The 17,127-nt window shown below is 40.2% G+C and overlaps 1 protein-coding gene across 1 annotated transcript in view; it reads left to right on the top strand.

The window, feature by feature from the left end:
* Positions 1-17,127, top strand: part of DOCK2 (dedicator of cytokinesis 2) — a 157,358-nt gene that overhangs the window by 114,424 nt on the left and 25,807 nt on the right. The window contains exons 31-35 of the mRNA XM_032124540.1: positions 5,504-5,604; positions 5,703-5,761; positions 7,039-7,187; positions 12,498-12,583; positions 16,432-16,588. Of these exons, the coding sequence (XP_031980431.1) occupies positions 5,504-5,604; positions 5,703-5,761; positions 7,039-7,187; positions 12,498-12,583; positions 16,432-16,588 (552 nt within the window). The remainder of the gene's footprint in view (positions 1-5,503; positions 5,605-5,702; positions 5,762-7,038; positions 7,188-12,497; positions 12,584-16,431; positions 16,589-17,127) is intronic.

The following is a 17,127-nucleotide window of genomic DNA, read 5'->3' on the forward strand; positions in this document are numbered from 1 at the left end:
AGCTGCAGCCTGATGATCACACAGCCTGTTCATTCCCACTGCCAGCCCCAGGAGCAAAGGCAGCCCCACACATCCCAACCCTCAGGTGCGTTTGGGGCAGGTCCCTGAGCCTGCTGCAGGAGGAGCTGAAGGGGAAAATAGAGATGCACATCAGTCACAGTGTTATTTAAAATAAAAAGGTGTCGCACATTTAAGTTCTGTGTAAACAAGTGCATGATTTATACTGCTTGCAGGACAGTGTTTTCAGATCAGATTATTAATAGCTGAGGCAAAGTCTTAATTAAAAGAAAAATTTGAAAACTATTGAAAGCCCAGGGAAATAGATCTGAAGATTTTCACTTGGCTGAGTGGTTGCATGGCAATAAATAGGAGACAACGAAAGCAAACAAAGCAAGTCAACTGTGAAGCAATTGAGCATCTAAAAAAGTGTGGTTTAAATCTACAGAAATGCAATGAAGAAATTTTTTGCTACTCTGGTGGGGCTTGTTAAATGGAGAAAATAAAAAGGGTTCCTGGCCTCCTTCTTATTTGCAAAGCAAATTGCTTTTTTCATATATTATGTGATTCAGGTAGAAGGGAAAGAGGTGTTACCATTTAGGGCCTTGGTAAGGATGTGCTGTACCTGATCAGGAGTGGGTCCAGTCCTTAAGTTTAGAACTCAGCATTGCCTTAAAGCCATAGGTTCAATGCTGAAGCTATTGCATACAGAGAAAAATACCAACCCCCTGCCCAGCACAGCAGTGAGGGCTGTTACATTTCCTGCCTTAGCACTGTCATCACTTGGGTTCACCAGGCCCATTTTGGTAGGGAGTCCTTCCCTAATCCCAGAGTTTTGACACCAAAGTTGTCATTGCACTGGGCAGGCTGCAAGGGCCACAATGGGCCTTTGGGTTGGGAGTCTTTGGTCTTGGAGGTAAAAAAATAGTCTGCTGTGTGAGGTTTTGTCCCTGGGTGGGGGTGGTTTTCCTTGGTTTGGGTTTTTTTCTGGGTTTGCACACAGCATGCACGAGGGGTGGATTCAGTACATCAGTGGCACTCAGAGGTTGTGTCCTGCAGAGATTCTCCAGTGTCAGCACGCAGCAAAACTCAGCACAATAAAACCAGGTCTGCCTGGAACGCTTCTAGTATAGAATATTTACTGTTGTGCTGATAAAACAAAGCTGTTAGCTCCAGAGGAAATAATTTTATAGGAAAGAAAGGAGTGAAATTTCATTAAGCAATTGCCCAAAAATAAACCATGAAGTAGGAGTGAAGGAGTGCTCCCAATATCCACAGTGCCTTCAGCTGGGGCGTGCCTACAGTACAAACAGGGACAGAATCTTGAATAATGCATGACTCTGCATTCTTCAGTACTGAACATAAACTGGAACGTGAGGATTTAATGCACAGAAATCTGGAGTTTCAGTAGGAATTATTGGAATAGGTAAAACCTCTCAATATTTAGCAGTTTCTTTTCTATTCATGTCCCTGTATTTGAAACAGGTTATTTTCTTGCATTTATGTTCGATACAAAGAGGTTATGTTAAATATTGGAGCAGGTTATCTAGAAAGGCAGGGAATATTTTCTCACTTCAGGATTCTGAAGAATGAATTCAGCAGTTCACCTGTCTGAAGCAGTTTAGCAGCTCTTGCCTCGGCATGTGCAGCTGGAGCAGCTGAGCTGGCAGGTGTCCTTCAGGTGCATGTTCAGAGCTTGCAACTGGGAGAAGTCTGAAGGCCTGCAACTGTGGAAAGTATTACAGCTTAAGACTGTATTCAGGATGACCATGTGGAGAGAATATTAGGAGATTTATTGATGGCATACAAGGAAAAAAAAGGCAACCACATCTGAGGTCAGACTTTTCCCTCAAGACCATGACAATCGACATCTTACTGCTTGGGGTTTTTTTAATTTGGCTTTTGTTGCATTTCACGTCAATAAAAAGTCTGATCTGTGTGATTGCAAATTGCTTATTTTTCTCTTTTCCATCTTTTTGTTTGTTTGCTCTCAATATTATTTAAAATAATGTTCACAAGGATTCTCTTAACTGATTACAGAACTGTCTCAGGCAGCCAGTGTCCACACCACCTCCCCACACTGGTGCCCCAGTCAGGACCATGTTATATAGTTGTAAGAGGATTTGTTGTGGGCTGCTTTTGATGCTCCCTTGTCTCTGGAGGTGGAGACTGTTGGTGGTGTAGGATTTGTTATCAGCTTCTCATGGTAAAGACAAGGGAAATTCAGCCACTGGCATAACATCCAGTCTTAAAGGACATTGCAATTTTGGGATTTTTGTTGGTTTGTATCAAGTAACAGTTCTTTAAGGATTTGCCATTTTCAGATGTGAAGGTTGGACACCATGTCCAGACCAGTGCTTTGCAGCTGGGCTTTTGCAGGGCAGCAGAACAGATACACCATCATAATGTGTGAATTCTGGATTTAGGAGCTGAGATAGCCTCTTCAGAAAAGGCTTAACAAACAAACAAAAATATTAAAAATTGTGGAATATGTTTTTGAAAAAGTCATCCCTGAAGGTCACCCTGGTGTCTTTGGTTTAATTGTAACAAAAACTGGGTGATTTTCTGTACTTACGATACATCCATGGTAACCTCAACAGCTGCCTGAGAAGATGTCATCTGTGGTAAATAGGACGATTCCGGGACATTTTTGTCTCTGTTGGCAGCTGATGTCATTGCGAGGCGTTACCTTTGTCCAGAACAGAGTATTTTACTCTGCTGGCACTGTCCCCTCCTGGCTCCATCACCTTTGGTTTGGAGTCTTGCTCTGCACAGGAGGAGTTTCCACGCAGGGAGGGAACCCTCCCGCCCTTGGTGGCACTTCCTTGCCGTGGCTTTTGTGCAGCATTTTTTCGGGAATGTCGCTGATTGGAGCTGGCAGCGTCTGACACCTCCGGGGCAGGGCAGAGTGAACAAACCCAAACCATTTCGTTGTGCTCGGGCACAGCTGATGTGGAGCCTCCGCTCTGGAAATGCAGCGTTACCGACTCCTGCTCCTCCCTCCCTTCCCCCCATTAGCACTGTATTTACAGGGCATTAGAAAGGATTGTACTTCTGAATCTGTGCTCTTACAGCCATTATAATTCATATATTAATCACCTATGCCACAGAATTTTATTATAAAAGGCATAGTCCAAAATCTAATATCGGCCTGATTTGAAAGAAATTGCTTATTTTTTGTGTTTTCCTGTCTTTCTTGCATGTATTAGGCTCCAGCAGTAATGAAATGTATTTCAACATCACAAATAGAATTTTGCAGCTTGGTTTTATGTTAAAATCTTCATTTAGAAACCTCAAAATCCAAATCCTCAGTGCATTAAAAATATACAGGGGAAAAATACACACTGTGTAAAAATCTGTGTATGGCAGTGACAGACATTGTTGAAACCATGCAGAGGTTAATAGGGAATGAAACCATTGGGAAATCCAGCTAGCACTGCCTATACTGGAAATATTAAAGTGTTATATTTTTATATATTATATATCATATTGTGCATTTGAAAATTATCAGATTACAGAGTTTGAAATTTACCTTTGATCCTTCCATCAGCAAACATCTGGTTTTAGAGGTGTGTGGAAGAGGCTGCAGCCTTTACTCCTGGATAATTTTTTAGGATAATTACCAAATCTCTACTTTGTGAGATGGCTGGAAATTTCCTACTAAATTAATTCTACGTTTTCCAATTTGACAGCTGTCCAAAACATCTTGAAATGTTATTGGAGGGTTAAGAGAAAACAAAATGTGTCTCATAAGAATAATTTTTGCATTTTTAAAGTCTGTTTCTATATGTTTTTACTTTAGAGAGAGACTACTTTGTCTCATAGAGTTTTAGTCTTGGTGCTTAAAATCTTGTGAGTCATTAATTTGAATATGCTATTGAAAGGATCCCATTTTTTCGGCCATTTTGGGGAACTCTGAGGATGGAAGGAAAAGTGCTTTATAAATAAGGTGATTGAGTCTGTAGGGTGTGTCTCTGACAAAGGTGGCACTGAACTTGGAGCTATTAAATGAAAAAATAGGCAGTTTAGGAATAAGTCTTCATTTTTTCTCCCCACAATCTAGAACAATTTGAGAAATTTTCCATTTCACTGGTATAATTGACACATACAGAGTGTGGGCCCTGCACATCAATAAATACCACTTGAAGGGGCTGAGAACTCTACACTGGTCAAAATAATCTCTTAAAATATTTGGTAAGAGAGGAAACTAGGCCTTTCAGGGCATAAACAACATTTGTCCTGATGAGCAAGGCTCTGAATTGGCTGCAGAATTGAGTTGCTGTGTCTGCAGCAGGGCCAGCTGTGCTCTGGGGCTGTGGCTGCTCACACAGACACAGACACAGCGCTCCAAGGGCTTTGAGACGAGCAGGTCAGCTGGGGAGAGCCTTGGCTGGGCCTCCAAGGGAGGAATAAATTAATGGCAGGATCATCTACAAATGATAGAGGACATTTGAGAATTGTATTTGTTATGGGAAATGTCTGTGGTTCTGGGTGTGGTTTTGTGTGTTGGGATCTGTTTTTCCTGGTATTTTGCACACCAGAGTTTTCCAGGCTACAAAGGACAGAGGCCACTTAAGTTTTGATGGAACATTTTGTTACCAGGCTGTTTAGTGTGGGTTCCCAACCCAGGCTTGTATTGCACCATACAAAATGAAGAGCTCTGTCCCATGTTTTGTTCATCCGTTGAATCACCACTGAATGCATTTCCCATTGCCTTCTGCTCTCTCACTGAGCCCTACCACTGCTTTTAGCTACAGCTGCATTTTCAAGTGTTTAAAGCTGTTGCTGACAGCCTAGAAGCTTCTGAAAATTGTGTTTCCTTCCTTAAATTTGTGTCTCCTGGGGAAGTTTCTCTTTTCCCTTTCCATTTCCAGCGTGTGAGAAGCGCTTCTTTTTGATTGTCTGGAGAACAAGTAATTTGCTTTCAGGAATGAAGGGTTGTGCACTGGAAGCACGGGGGCTTTTTGTCTGCTTGAAGTACACGACTCAGTACTATCAGCTCTTATTTAGGGATGTATTTTGTCCTTCTTTCATGTGGAGAGCTCTTCACAAATTACACTGGAATTTCATACAAATGGCTGTTGAATTAGGATCCGAAGAGGAGGCAGGAGATGCCTTTTGAAGTGGTGCTCAAATGCAGTGTAATTACATCGGTGCCTTTAGCTCCAGATTGTTAAGATTCACCAGCATGTAATGTGTTCCCCCAGTCCTGCTTTGGTTCAGGGTTTAATGTTGTTGGCTAATGAATCTCGTGTGAATCTTTTTTTAGCAATATTTATTCAGCTGCTCTGTTATTAAAAGCAAATGTGTAGTAGTAGTTATTAAAATTCATCTTTCTTGCTTTTCTACTAATTGCATAATACTAATGATGTACATCTCTGCATAATATAAAAATCTCATATTGCTTGCATCATTTGGTTTCATAAATTATTCCACATTATGCATCATTTAATATTATTCCTGCTTTCCTCAAAATTATTATAATTTCCTTATATTCAATTTACAGCTGTGGAACAACTATTTTCATTTGGCTGTGGCTTTTATTACCCAAGATTCACTACAGCTAGAAAACTTCTCCCATGCAAAATACAACAAAATCCAGAACAAGTAAGTAAAACATATACTTCAGCTTATACCTTCAATTTTTTAGTGAAATTATAAAAAAGGCAATGATAAAAATACCTTTGATATTCCTTTCTCCCTAGGTATGGAGATATGAGACGTTTAATTGGCTTTGCTATCCGTGACATGTGGTACAAACTTGGTGAGTAGCAAACTGAGCTTCACTGCAACTGAATCTGTCACATAATGTTTGTTCCATTGGAAAATATCTGACATGGAGTGCTTTTGTAAATATTTCTGCTATTTGAACTTAAAATATGTTTTCACTCCTGTGATTAAGCTTGGAGGTGACATGAGATACAGTTGGACTACCGCCAGGTTTTTATTTAAAAGAGAACTCACAACCTTCTCTCAGATTTCAAACATGACTGAAATCAGATTTCAGGAACCTTATTTTGCAGGAATTGAGACTGGGTAAGTTTTCCCTGAGAAGGTTACTGCTCAGCCTGAACCGTTGGTTCTGGAAATTAGGAGACTCAGATCTGGAATCTGTTTGAATTAAAATTCCCAAAAAGTTTTTACATTTGTCATCTGGCCAGGTTCTTCTGCTCCTTCTGTGAGAGTTTCTCATGAACTCCTTTGGGATCATTTCTTATTAACTGAACTTGGGTAGAATATTCATTTTATCTTGGAAAATTTTTGCATGACATTTGTGTTGAAAATTAACATGGCACACGTTGGAGAGGAACATCAGACTCAGAACTCTCCTTAGTTATGGGACAAATCTCACATTTGTTAATGAGAATGTTTTTGTCTCCTTACAAGCTTCAGGCAGCATTGACACTCTCACACAGGTCCTTGTATTTGCTGCTGGTCTGCTCCACTTATCAGGGCAGCGTTTGGACCATGTCTGAGACCTGGTTGAGTGTTTTGTAGATTTGGGTGTTTGTTGGACCATTGGTGCTACAAGATAATTCTGTGTGGGTTTAGCAGCTGAGGTGTATGGATGGTGTTCCTGTTACTGCAGGTGATTTTGATGCATTTGGTTTGTTTGATTTATTGTTGCAATATCTAATTTTATTCAAAAAGCCAGTAATGGTTTTCTCCTTCATAGAAAGGTTACACCATGTGACATTTCCATGTGGTCCTCTCCTGCTGACAGAATCTGGGGGGTTCTTAAGGTGGTTTACTACTTTCGACTCTAAATATTTATAAGGAGGTGTCAAAAGCTGAAAAACTGAACTCTTCACCGAAAATATCGACTCCTCTGGCATTCTTGCTTATTCCTGGCACTGAATTGTGGCATCTTAGGAGGAGACAGTATCCATTCACATGTCCCCAGCTTTTGAGAAGAAACAGAAAAGAGTGACTGAGTTGTAAGACTTGACCAGTAGAGCTTTAAATGATTGCAGCTCCTAGATGTTTCCCTAAAACTATTTGGTTTTCTCTTCAAATATTCAATTTGTGGTTTTGTTGCAGGCCAGAATAAAATTTGCTTTATTCCGGGCATGGTTGGGCCCATCTTGGAAATGACTCTTATTCCAGAAGTTGAACTACGAAAAGCAACGATCCCAATTTTCTTTGACATGATGCTGTGTGAATATCAGTGGACAGGAGAATTCAAAAAGGTAATTACAAATATCCTGCATGAAAATGCATTTAAATGTCATGTTCTCAGTATTTCTGGTAAATGTTTGTCAAGCGAGCTTTTCTGCTAACACAAAGTGAAATCCCAAATATTAAGAACCAAAGAAACAGCTTTTGTGCAGCAGGTGTAGGATCTCCAGAAGGACTGAGTTGGATTTAGGCAAAACTTGTTGCAATGACAGCAACAAATAGATGGAATAGGAAATAGGGGCCAGGAGATTGCAGAATCTTCATCCAAATTTTCAGGATTTTACTGGAGAAGGTTCTGAGCAGCAACACTTACCTTGAAGTCAGCCCTTCATTAGGTAGGAGATAGAGTTAAATGACTTCTGGGGATCCTCTATAACCTAAATATTTCCTTATCCCCCTTCCTTGTGACATAGATATTGATAAGCCAAAACTTCCAGGTTTTACTACAGTATCAGACAGGAGTAGCAGTGAACAGTTAATTATATTTTATCAGATTTATCAGGAAACTGTAACTTTTCTAAATGTTTATTGTGAGAAAAAAAAACCATTATGAAGAACTGAAAATCCTGGAGTGTTTTCTGCAGTCATTCTGAAAAGGAAAAAGAATTTTTAAGTCTCAACTATGAAATATTTTTGATGGATGGAATAGAAATAGGGATGATGGGACAGGGCACTAGAGATTGTAATCTAAATTTCCTGGCACTGCTTGCTGTGTCTGCTTGGGCAGTGGAGTATCCATCCCTGTCTGACATCTCCATTCTCCTCAATCTCTTTGGGCATGGACTCCCTTTATTCTGTGTTTGCACACTGCTTCCCACAGTAAATGATAAACTGGATATTCAGCACAAATAATTAATTCAGAACAATCTGTGTAAGGAAAATGACAAACAAAAAGGCATCATTTTAGACACATGTAAATATAAATATCTCGTATACCCAGCTATGTTTAATACTTTAAATCATTTGGGGCATTTCTGTGTCAATGAAGTGTGGAACAAATGAGCAGATGGAATTTCCATTTTGGTCTGTATTCCACAGTGCAAAGCTTTTGGTTCAAGGCCAAGATTAAAAACCACTTTGTTTCTGTGCATCTGTTCCCTCCGTGTCCTGATAGTCCTAGATTTGCCTTCTTAAAAATGTTTTCCTGCTCATGGCTTATACCTCATCTCTTGGGAGAGACACACAGATCTGTACAGACAGAAATCCTGAAAACTCATCAGTCATCCTGCCTCATTAACAGGAGCAGCAGCTTGGGAGCCTGGGAGAGGCCAGGCACTCCAGTGACCACTGAATCACTTCTCCTGCCATAAAAATAAGTTTCAGGTGGTATTTTACAGTGACAAGGAACAAGGACATTGGGTTTATTGCAGCTTAAGGAAAAGAGGGAGTTTTCATCTGATGGTGCAAAAACTATTTCATAATTGAGCAGCTGAGTCTCATTGGACTCTAATGTTCTGCTTTAGGAATTGTGATCATTTGCTCATCAAGAATCATGGGGTTTATCCTCTCCTTCCCTATAGAGGAGGTAATTAAGATAAAGAAACTTGCTTCTCTAAGTTTAGCCATTCTGGCAAGTTTTTTAAAATACATATTTTAAAGGAAAGGTACATTAATTTTTATGTTTTAAAATTGTTACCATCTTCATGTAAAGGGGCAAATAATTAATATGAATGGCTAATTATTGGATGCACAAACACTGAACTCTAGGTTTTGCTAGTGGACAATTTTCATATGCAGATTGACATTTAGTAGTATAAAGGATTTTTTTTTAAAGCTTTAGTATAAAATTTTGAGAATGACAACATGTTATTTCAAGAGTGCCTGGGGCACTCAGGAGCCCAGAATGACATTCACTTAAACATAATTTTGTGGAACTTTAAAACTAAATAATTTATTTCTAATCTAATCTTCTCTAATGAGAGAGGAGGGGGGGAAAAAAAAGCACAAACAGAAACATCTTTACCAGCTGAGCCTGTACCAGCACAGGAACCAGAGGCTGTCTGGTACCTCCCACACAATTTAATAACCTTTCCCAAAAAGCCTGTGTCTGTTAATGTGCCCTGGCACTGTGCTGGGGCAGGGCTCTGTTCTGGGGAGGCACAGGGGGTGTGCTGGGGCTGGGGGCTGTGTCCTGCTTTATGCACACAACGTACAGGCAGTAAGGATATAAAGTCATTGAAATCTATCAAGCAGGAATTTTATTTTATTTAGCTATTTCTAGGAAATCGTCTAATCCCAGAGAAAACAAAATTCCACCTGTGGCTCTCTCAAGAATGACTTGCTCCACATGCATATTTAATGGCTTGGAATCTGTATGTAGGTGTAGGACACAGTAAGACATTTTCTTGCAATCCTTTCTTCTACTTTGCATATGTAATTTCCATTCAGCCAGAGCAGTGTTATATAAGCTTGTAATTTTAACTCTAACTCAAGTCGGAGAGAGGGAGCCATTAATATCTACTAATTTTAGCTATCAAGGCTCTGTCTGTCATGAGCTCAGAGAGCTGGGAATCTTGGAAAGCCAATTTATTCATCCCTCAGCGTCTGTCGATAGACTCAGTCCTGTAAATGGATTCCTTTCTCTTGCAAATAAAATGAGAAGCTTGTTGCTTATACGTTGGACCCACAAGGTTAAGAAGTCCCACCCTGCAAATGCTGATAACCCACCTTTCCTTTCCTTGAGAGATCAGGTTGTGCATTTTATTAAGACTTCCCAAAGGAAGACACATCACCAAGTGACCTCGTACTGCTTGTTCTAACTGTGAGCTGAGGCCAGGAGCTGGAAAATGCTTGCCTAGAAAAAAAATTAAACAAACAAACAAGGAAAAATAGTTCTTTGCAGAGTAAATGAAAATATCATTTAAATAAACATGGATTTGAGTTACATTGTGGATTTAACTTGGCTTAGGAAAGATTAATTCATCTGTGTTTATATTTTTGTTCAAATAAATCATTCTGTTTGTGTTTGGTATTTTCAGTTTAGTATCTCTCATGGGTTCTGCCAATTGCTGGAGCCATCTGGGGAAGTTTTCTGTGTTTGCTTTCCTTCCTGACTGCTGTGGGACCATTTCAGAAAGCAGTGCTGGCTGCTGCTGTGTGCTTGGGCTTTCCAGACTCATGGTTAGAGGACAGACATCGATTCTTAGTGAGCCTGTGGCAGTGTCCTGTTGTTCTGAGCCCTCACAGGTGACTGAGAGAGTGACCGAGGTGTCCTCAGCAAGCTCCTCTGGCACAGGAGATTTATTTACTGTAAATAGCCATATTTATTTCTCTCAGTTCTTGAAACCTTGTTGTGTGTAAGAGTTTCAGAAAGATGTGAGATCAGCAGCAGAGACTGAGTTTGTGTGGCCTGGTGCTTCAGACAGATCCATGTGGAAAACACGGACATGTTTTGTGCTTTGGTATCGAGGTGTGTTCAGAGCTGGGGAGATTCCTTGGATCTGTTAGAGAAGCAGGTGGGTTTAAAGCTAAATTGGTGCCAGTGACAATTAGGCACACTCAGTTTAAGTGAGAGGAGAAGAACACTCCAGAGTTTAATTTTGGCACAGAAACATTAAAAACTTTATTCTATTTTTCTGCCAACTTTTTTATATGTTTCGATCCAAGCAACTGATTTTTTCTCTTCTTGCAGCTTGTTGAGAACCTGCAGGAAAGATGCTTAGGGAGAGTTTTTCCGTTCAGATCCAGCAATGTGAAATTATTGCCTCTTTGAGAAGTAATCAATTCTCTACCTGCTGAATAAGTACTAGGAAGGATTTAAGAGGTGAACAATTTTTAACTGGTGTTTGACCTGCACTATATTCACAGATTTGTCTTACTGCAGTAAGCCCACAGAAAATGGCTGGATTGGATGTTTTTGCTTAATATTTCCTTGTCCTGAAACTGCCATGCACCTGTTTTACCCATGTTAAATACTAATACACATCCTGCTTGCATATAAAAATTAATTCAGAGCCCTTTAAACTTCTATTTCAGCCTGGATGAGACAGAGTAATTTTATTTTCTTCCATTAAGCTATTTTTCAATGACAGCTCTTTATTCTCTAATATTAGTATAATGTGTACTGTTCAACAGGCAGTCTTTCATTTGTATTCTAATTACAGAGAAAGAACCAATATTAGAGCAGCAACACCTGCAAGTAACAAAGTGGTGGAAACAGCTCCTTCCTCCCTGCCCTTTCCAGAGGAGTGTGTGCCTGCACTGCCACTGCTCTGAGCCCAGGTTTTGCTCTTGGTGTGAGCAGTGGAGAAGTCTGGCTGCTCAAGACACTGTTTCAAAGCTCGTTGGAAGAAGCAGCAGCTGCTTCTGTTTCTGCCTCAAGAGTGGTTTGCAGGATCAGGGTGACAAACAGATCTGGGTTGGACACTGGAGGAAAGAGGGGAATGTTTGGCCTTTGTTCTTGAAAAACAGTGAATCATTTTTCTGGGTGGAGAGTTTGAATCACAACCTACTTGAAGGAAGTACATCTAGTAACATATTTTCATTTAGAATGTGATGTTCTTTAAAACTGAAGAAATTGTAAAAACACATCTGAAGAGATGTGTGCCCTGCTTGGTGCTCTAAGAGGAAGGACTGCTTTCCTCTGTGTAACCCTGGCTTGGCTTCTTCAGCTCAGAGCTGAATGTTTTGCTAAGGATATATTTAAACAAGGTAAAATATTTTGCATTGCAGTTATCTGAAAGCACCATATCTGAAATATTACAGTAATTCTTTGTACCATGAAAGGCTTCTGGTTCTCTGATGGGATGATCTGGATCCCAGCCTGCCAAAGCTCTCAATTACACAGAAACACTCCAGGGAAAAACAGAATTATTCATGTACTGACAACTGTGTGAAATTTTGTATCAAAGAAGAACATGAAAACTTGCTGCATTAGCACAGTAATGAATTCTGTCATTTTTACAGTGGTTTTAATAATTAGGTCTTGTAAAGCAACTGCGCTTTATTTCAGTGTAGGTCTCCACTAATGCTCTCTCTGTGCCTCTTGATGGGTTAATGACTTGTCAAGAACCCTGAGGTAGATCTTTCCTACGACTTCTGAACAGGGTGCAGCTGTTTGCATGAGGACAAAGACTGTCTGTAGCTGCACACAGACTCTGAGGTTGTGCCTCACAAGCCCAGTGCAGGGGATGCTTTGTGAAAATCTGTGTCCAGGCTTTCAGCTGTGCTAAAAGCCCAGACCAGAATATGCTGAAGCATTTAACTCCTGGGAATATGCGACATAATTACACAAAGGTACAGTTTTGATGCCATCTTGAAACGTGTTGGCCTCTGGATAGTTGCTCAAGTGTTTTGATTTTTTTTTATTCTTTCTTTATTAGTTTGAAAATGAAATCATTTTGAAGTTGGATCATGAGGTGGAAGGAGGACGAGGGGATGAACACTACATGCAGTTGTTTGAGTCCATGTAAGTAGTGCATGAGAATAAATACAATAAATGCCTTCAGGATGTGTTTCCATCTTACTGTTTCCAGTTCTCAGGTTGGTAACCTCACCTAAAATAGAATCTTAGCAACTTTTTTCATTAAGAGACTGGAAATACCATAATGATTCACTACCCCTGGTTCAAATTGCAGTTCAAATTTTGCTCATTTAAATTATTTTCCTGGTTGCTTTTCATTGTTTTGTGCTTCAGCTAAATTATGCAGAAGTTATACATAACCTGCATTTTAATACATCTCGATTGGACTCCAATAGATTATTGTCTGAATTTAAATAAGGCTTTGTGATGTCATGTGCATGTTTTACTTCCTCAAAGCCTGCTATGCTGTATGGGTTGTGTGTCCATGTAGGGGTAGCAGTCTTTGCAAAGTCACATCTCTCATCTGATGAACCATGAAAGCTTTGGGTACACACACAGGGGACATACAGAATCATTATTCTGTTTCTTTTTGCAGCATCTTCTATCAAATTTGAATGTTGCTGTCTAGTTTCCTTCAGGCTCTCCCTTAGGGTAAACACCACTGGTATTTCAGTTTATCATAGGGAATGTTTTCTGGACATTCCTACAATGTCTCCATCTATTTTGAAATACTACATTGCCTTAAAGCTGTAGAGAGCATTCAAACCAAGACTTTATCTATGCAAAAAGCAAGGCTTCCCTCAGATCTTGTGTATGAGACTCTTTGAAGCTCACTCTTTCTGAGCTGTGTAACGTTATTTGCTCGCCTTGTTTGCACTTTGCTCTTTCATTCCAGCTCTTTTCTTGGAAAGTTGAACTATCCAGTTAAACCCCATCTGTCAGCAGTGCAGTCGAGGAGTGCCATCAAACACAGTACAGAGCTTTTGATCTCCCTGCCTTCCCAAGGCCCCCTTCTTGCTCTGACATATCTGTGGCACTGTCCCACTTTCTAGAAGGCCTCAAGTTCAAAGTTCCCACTTTCCTAAAGATGACACTTCATCTTATGTTCAGATACTATTTTTCCTTCCATCCTTGAAGTTGGTGAATGACGCCTGTAGATGGAGAGTTGAAGCAGAGGCTGGTGACCTGCCTGTGGTAGGACCTGTTCTCTCAGTTGGTTTGGTTTAAATATTCCTACCTTCACACCTTTCAAAGCAGGGATTTCAAGCCTCTGTTCCCAGTTCCCTGTTCCAACTGGAAGGAGACACAGTTACATTTGGTTCCACATTTATTCATTTGGTCATATTTTTATCAGCTGATCTCCTAGAACTGTCTGCACTCCTGCACAGCTCCAGGTGTCACCTGAAGGCAGATATTTAGCAGCACTCAGTGACTGCTGTGCTGCTGCTCACCTCTGCAACCAACATTTGCCCATGCTGGTGGTTGCTGGGAACTTCTCCATGCCCACAGTAATGAACTAAACAGGTTCAACAGAAGTTTAATTAAGCACTTGCATTTGTTGCTAGACCTAAATGTTAGTGCAGCCCATGATGGGGTTGTGGCCTGTCCCAGACAGCACGGAGGGGAAGCTGGGGTGATGTGGGGCAGGTGAGAGGCTGTTCTCGACAGGCAGAGTAGACAAGGCTGCCCTGCCTGGGGAAAGGCAGGAGAATCAGTCCAGCTCCATGAACACAAGTTGTGCCACTTGTCCTCAGGCTCAGAAAATGAGTTCTGGCATGTTTTAGTTACTAATGTAGGCACAACAGGAAATGGCATTTGGCAGCTTTCCAGTTCCCTATCACTGCAGTGGCCCATGATATGCAGTTGTTTTTCTCAAGCTTTATTGCAAATATTTTTTTATTTAAAATTTTCATTTTTTTCAAGCTCTGTTTAAAAATTCAAAGGTTTCTTGCTCCCTCCTGGAAGTAAAAAAAATCTTCTGAAGTTTTATGGTCCTTTTTATTGGGATTACTGTATAAAGCTGAGCAATACAACTTTTTGAATCTTCCCTCAAGAGACAGGTATTCCTCTCTCCTGTTTTTTTGCAGTTCTCCTTTATGTGCACTCTGGTTCACCTTTCTTTAGTGACTGGAGTTATGTACTTTGTGCTGGGTGAGACCCAGCAATAGCTTGTGGCTTATGTCAATGTTTTTCTGCTTGTATTGGGAAGAAATGTGATGTCTTAGTGCCTCATGTTCATTGTGCACTCAGGAAACGTTCACAAAGCTCTGCCTTGTTTGCTGTTACTCCAGGGGAACCTGTGGCAGAAATCCATACTAGTCACTTAAACAGTGAATGTACTTTCCTTCATTAGTGTCTCACACTCTCTCTGATACTTGTATATGTAAAATAACACCATTTTTTCTGTATAATATTCCAGTCTCCTATGTGGTTCTGAGGCTTTCTTACTTTCCCACAAACGTCATTTAATGTGCTCCAGCCTTTTCTGTCAGTTGTCAGCTCTTCAGCCCCTTTAGTGTTTCCATTCCATTTGCAGTGTATTTTATAAGCCATGTGTCAGTTATTGATTTAAATATTTCCATTTCAGACCAGAGCAATTGGAGTATTCTGGTTGTATCTGCTGGCCTCTGTCCCTCCTATCTTATACAACATAAATGTTCTTTCACACACATACACACGTACACATTCCCTCTGTCTCAGCACAGTAACTCCCTTGGAGCTGCACAATCCAAGGAATAAACTTTAGATGTTGCTTTTACTTTGCTTGAGTTGGGTATTCTTGACTTGGTTTTATTCTTGGGTATTCTGCAGAGGTTCCATTCTAGGCCAGAGCTTTGAGGATTTCTTTGCAATTGAAGTCAATATGAATATGTATTTTCTGAAGAAGGTTCAAATAATTATGAGGAGTAAAAAAAAAAAATTTCTCCTATTAATTAAAACAGTATACTTTGAAATAAAAATTTAAAAAAATATTGTGCCTAAAGATTAATAATAAATTATTTTTTTACCTGGGTGTCTGGAAAACAATGATATAGAGCTCAATTGATAATTAAGCACTAAGAGGTCAGAACCTTCCCAGCTACCAATACACAGCAGGGCTTCCTTGGGGAAAATTAACTGCATCTCTGCCTGACCCAATGCTTGCATCTATAATTATATATGTGAAAATATATGTATGTATGTCTGTGTGTGTGTATATATATGTAATGCAGCTTGTCAGAGAGAATCCCAATGGAAAACCAGAATGTTAAGTAGAGGAAACAAGCTCTTAAGCAAAGAAATAAAATAATCCTTAATGAGATGCAGGTAATCACTTAATGATGTTTAAACAGTTAAACTTTGAAAAGAAAGCTCTGACAGTAAAGTGAAATCTCTACTCCTAAATCACTTCAGCACTTTGTGGAAACAGTACATGCTAATGTTTTGTTAATGTAAATTGAATCTGATGATGCCAAAATATAAAATTCCCTTTCTCCTACTTTCATCAAAAGAGATCAAGCTGCTCTTTTCAATCTGCAGAAAGTTGATTGTCTGGTTGTGCTTATTTCTCAAAGTAAAATTACTCTGGTGATGACTTTTTTGAGCTAAAAAAATTGTAATTTTTGTTCATTTGAACTTTCTACTTGCATGTAACAGTACAAAGAGAAGGAAAGCAGTTTTGCATTTTATGCTGTGGAAAGTACAGTATTTATTGCAATAGTGTGACGTTCCAGAGACTTGAGTTTGTGATAGCACAGATGCAGGTTGCTCTGTCCTGAAGGTGGGTACACCCTTGAATTCAAAGTCATTTTCAGACAGGAAAAGTAAATGTGGGGGTTTTTTTTCCCTTTGATTTATATACATCTGTCTTCTGGACATCTAAATGACCAACTCACAGAGGGAATATCTGCAGTTGATTTAGGCCTAATTCAGTATTTGCCTTCAGAATGGTACCAACTTTTCTGTGTTTGCAGCCTTATGGAGTGTGCCAAGCAGCACCCTGGCATTTTCAGCTTGGTGAAAAGCTTTGTGAGCCTGGTGAAAAAGCTCCTGGAGAGGCTGCTGGATTACCGTGCCGTGATGAACGACGAGAACAAGGACAACCGCATGAGCTGCACCGTGAACCTGCTGGTAGGTTCTCTCCTGGGATTCTGGTGTGAGGGGGGCAGAGCATTAGAATCCATTTATTAAACATGAAGGTAAATCTCCCCAGGGACAGGAGTGGGTGACAACATTCCCTAGTGACTTAAACTCTGAGGCAAGAGATTTTTATATGTATTTGCACAGTAATATGCATAAGTCTGAAAGCAACGTTCATCCTTTTGTTTTGTTTTGTTTGTATGCTTTATCCACTTTGATTTTGTGGATAAATTAGAAAGTTTGCTGCTCACATGCCTGTACCTATTGGTAGGCTTAATGGGACACTGGGTTCTTGACACAGTCAAGCTGTGATGAGCAACTGACCCACTTGCTGCTTCAGCACCTCCGTAGTTACAGTTTTCAAATGTGGGCAGGAAACCTGCAAGGCACCCTTGCAGTAGGGTGCCAAGAGGTTTGAGGCTCTGATGTGGTCCTAGGCCACTCTGTCTTCTTTTCTACCCGTTTTGTAATGAGGATATGGCGTACAGAGATTCCTCCTCCAGGAAATTCCTCAAAGCCGAGGAGGAACC

Source organism: Corvus moneduloides, chromosome 15, assembly GCF_009650955.1.
Source record: "Corvus moneduloides isolate bCorMon1 chromosome 15, bCorMon1.pri, whole genome shotgun sequence".
Taxonomy (NCBI): Eukaryota; Metazoa; Chordata; class Aves; order Passeriformes; family Corvidae; genus Corvus; species Corvus moneduloides.